General features: G+C 42.4%; 1 protein-coding gene across 1 annotated transcript; it reads left to right on the forward strand.

Annotated features, from left to right (window-relative positions):
• The first annotated feature begins 342 nt into the window (after positions 1-342).
• LOC121276025 (histone H2B-like) lies at positions 343-726 on the forward strand. Its single transcript, XM_041183967.1, has one exon. It carries the CDS (start codon positions 343-345, stop codon positions 724-726), a length of 384 nt encoding a protein of 127 aa, XP_041039901.1.
• Positions 727-3,955: the final 3,229 nt, after the last annotated feature.

Genomic DNA, 3,955 nt, shown 5'->3' on the forward strand with positions numbered 1-3,955 from the left:
TAGCATGTAGATATTATCTGCAGTCAGGTCCTGCTGCTGTCTGTTATGTTCTGTAAATTTCCATTTCTAGGGAGAGAAAGAGTGGTGAATGTGAATGAGTGTATTTCCAGATGTATTTTTGTATATGATGTCTCAAATGGTTAAAAAGCTGTGAGATATGGCTGAGGTGTAAGTAGTTCCTGTGAAAGTCATACTAGTGTGGGGTGTGTGAATGTTAGTGTACTGTTACATGGTTGGTGAAGTGTGTGGTTGTTGTGATGCTGGTAGTTCTGGTGCAGTTATTGTGAAGTGCTTTTATGAAATGGGAGCATAGTTTGGTCACTTTTATCAAGTCAACTGAAGATGGTTGATGGGAAGAAATCAGCTCACAAGAAGGGAGCCAAGGAATTCTTAAAGAAACTGACAACAAAGGGCGGCAAGAAGTGGCAAAGATCGAGGAAGGAGAGTTACCCCATCTACATCTCCAAAGTGATGAAGCAGGTTCACCCCAACACCGGCATCTCCTCCAAGGCCATGAGTGTCATGAACTTGTTCGTGAACGATATTTTCGAACGCATTGCGGGTGAGGCTTCCTGCTTGGCCTATTACAACAAGCGCAGCACCATCAGCTCCCGGGAGATCCAGACTGTCGTGCTGCCTGGGGAACTGGCCAAGCATGCCATGTCGGAAAGGACAAAGGCGGTAACCAAGTACACCAGCTCCAGGCAAAACTCCACAATGGACTGAAAAACACATTCAAAATGCAACTTTTATCAAGTCATAAGAATTCATACAGCACTGGAGCCATTTCCTAGGTGTAGAGGAGACTGATCTCTTCTGAAGGAATGAGGAGATGTATGTCTTTTCCCTGCTGCTTCTGCTCTGTGTCCTCCTAATGTGTGAGGCTGGAGGTGCGGTGGTTAAGAAATGTCATATGAAAATACATTCATTGACCTTGACCACTCACATGAGGTTATTAGGCTTTGTGGGGCACTGTTGTCAGGTCCTCAGGTACAGACAAGAATTGACCTCCCTGGCTATCTGTTCTCAAGCCATTCTAAGGGTGTTCCATGAGGCCATCCTGCGGAACCATGGTGTCTCTCCTGCTGTCTAACTCTACCATTTAAGACCTACAGCAACACATTCATGACCCCAGAGCTCTCTCTCTGCCCTTGTGCTCCATTTTTCTTGTCTTGAATAGTATTCAGCAAAAGTCTGTTGTTCCTTAACTTTCCTTTAGGAGGAACAGGCTGCTTTTAAGAACATAAGGCTGGCGGCACCACGCATTACGAACTTCTCAGTCCCCTGTTAAACACAGAAGCAGTTGGCAGCACAGGTGTCACTCGACCCAATACTACTATCAGGTAAATGAGATGACAGCACCAAACTTACATGCTGCCTTCCTCAATGGGACGTGATGTGGGCAGCTTGTAAATCATGCCCCCACTCCTGAGAAATCAGGCAAACCAATTTTTAGCCCTAGCAGCTTTAGAATTGAAGTGCTGATTAAACACATTTTCCTGAAGGAGTATATTTGTGCCTCCTTGCTCCCACTTGCTGAAGATGTCAAGTGCTCTGGCTGTCACACAGCAGCAAGTTACATCGCTCAGGGACCAAGAGAGAGGGTGCACAAGTTTTTGGATGCTGTATTGGAGATCCCGACAGAGGGGACCCAGGAGGAGAGGGCTGTCCCATATCCTTAGGGTGGAAGGATGCACCTCATATTCCTACCTCCCTCCCCTGCAGCAGCTGGTGCTGCTCTGCCTGGCCTCGTATCCTCCTTGCATTCCTAGCTCAGATCAAGGGGGACTCCTAGAAAATTGCCCATGAACAGGCACTCCCTTCTTTCTGGTGGCTCCAATAAAGTATCCAATAATGTGGAGCACCACAGCACTCACTCTTTCTTAGGTGAAATCCTCAGAGAATTTGTAGAGTAAATGTTGTTTGAGTGTCAGTGAAATCTTGATAAAGTGTCCCAGGAAGGCTTTGAATGTGAATTAGAGAACTTCTTCTCAGCTCCCACGGCAATGATCATGAAATGGTCAGTGTATCCCTTTAAGTAGTACTTGAAGTTGACATCAGCACCATCTTTGCTCCAAAACAGCTATCTGTTTTAGGAGAGGACATTAGGTCAGGTGCTAACCCCAAAATGTCATGTAGCCTGTTTAATGAACACTAGCATGCAATTTAAGTGGCAATCAACCATTTAATGAGTCTAAGAGTGGTTGTTCCTAGTACAGGCTTCAACTCCTTTGCCAAGATAGTGTTGCACTAAACATAAGCTAAAGAGTCATTCAACTTAAAACTCCACCTTGGCCACCTCACGGGCTATTTAGTGCCTAAGGTGATTGACAAAAATCACCCACAGCTGAACCGTTTACCTGTCCAATTGATTTCATTGTTATAGATTTTGTCAAATTGTTAGGACTGGTTTTCCTGGCCTCCCCTTGTCCAGTGCAGGACAGGTAGAAAAGTGCAAATGGCCTTCAACTTGTTGGGAGGTTGCAAGAGAGAAGCAGCATTTACCTGATGTCCACTCCTGCCTTGCAGACTGGCTTTTGCAAACCTTCTGGTCAAGGCCCACCACCTTGGGCCTGTGGCTACAATAAGTTGAAGCCAAACTCTGCAGAAATTAGGCAGGAGTCAGTATGTGTTACATTGGATGTCCTGCACCACTGAACTACCATAAATGGAGTGCAGGATTCAGAGCATCCACACATCCCAAATTAATATCGGCATGAAATGCCCACCTGCTTGATGTAAATGTAAAAATCCCATAGTACTACATGAGGAAGGGCAGGGGAGGCCACCTAGTGTCCCAACCAATGCTTATTATTACCATCATTAAAAAGATTATCTGGTCATTTGTTTCACTGTTGTTTATGGGACTTTGCTGTACTCAAATTGACCACTGCATTTCCTACAATATAACTATTATTTCATTTCAGAAGTACTTCATGGATTGTTATGTGCTTTGGGACAACCTGAGATCATGAAAGACATTACATAAAGGCAAGCGTTTTCTTTATTTCCTCTTAAGGATACAAATATGATAATGTCATGAGGACCAAGCCACATGATTAAATTGGGCATGAGCAGGGAAGCCACATTGGTAGAAGACAGCTGAAGAGGTTCTTGGACCTTGAAATGTAAAGGAATGCAGGCACTTTAAGGTGTCCTTTCAATCTTCTAGTGATGACACTTCAGAAACACTTAAAGGGTTTTGGCATAAGCTGAGGTCATGAAAGGTGCTATATAAATGACGGTCTGTCTTTCTTTAATGTAAAGCAATGTAATGATATTTAGCACATGTGAATGTTGAGTATACAGGATCCCTTATGGAGCAGGTGGACCAGAGGACTTTAAAAGAGCATTTGTAATTTAATCTGCGTACAGTTATGCAGTTTAAGAAATTTGAGACTGGTATAGAATCTCTATTGAGTGTGAATTTTATTTTGTGAGAAAAATTAATGAAACAGCAATGATTTTGCAGTGTTGCTCATGGTCAGTTGGAGGATGTGCTGTTTTGTACAATGTAACACACAATCTATTATTTCAATGCTACAGTGGAACAGTGTGTAATTGATGTGTCATTTTAAGAACTATTTGTTATTTAGACATATCCTGAACTCTATTACAAGCTAATTGTTCTTAAACAAATCCTGAAGTCAATTAGAGGATACTCGTCTGTTGCTAGGCAGTTGCTGTTCAGTTTGGCAGGACTATTAACTTCCTGGCTTACCCCTAACATTAGAAGAAACAGTCATAAACACTTTTAAAATAAAAGTTTGACACAAAAGTTTGGAAATGTCATAAAGTGTAATACCTAAAATTTGTTAGATGCATCTAATGTCATGTCAATCTACTATGACATTGTTCCTGGAATGAGGATGATTATATAGTTCCATGAGACTACTTAATTGTAAAGAAAAATAGAACTAACAGTAAAACAGATGTTCATACATTGATATAATGG

The sequence above is a fragment of the Carcharodon carcharias genome, chromosome 3, assembly GCF_017639515.1.
Source record: "Carcharodon carcharias isolate sCarCar2 chromosome 3, sCarCar2.pri, whole genome shotgun sequence".
Lineage (NCBI taxonomy): Eukaryota > Metazoa > Chordata > Chondrichthyes > Lamniformes > Lamnidae > Carcharodon > Carcharodon carcharias.

Coding starts and splice junctions, on each gene's coding strand:
- LOC121276025 (XM_041183967.1), top strand. CDS start 343: ATGGTTGATGGGAAGAAATCAGCTCACAAGAAGGGAGCCAAGGAATTC.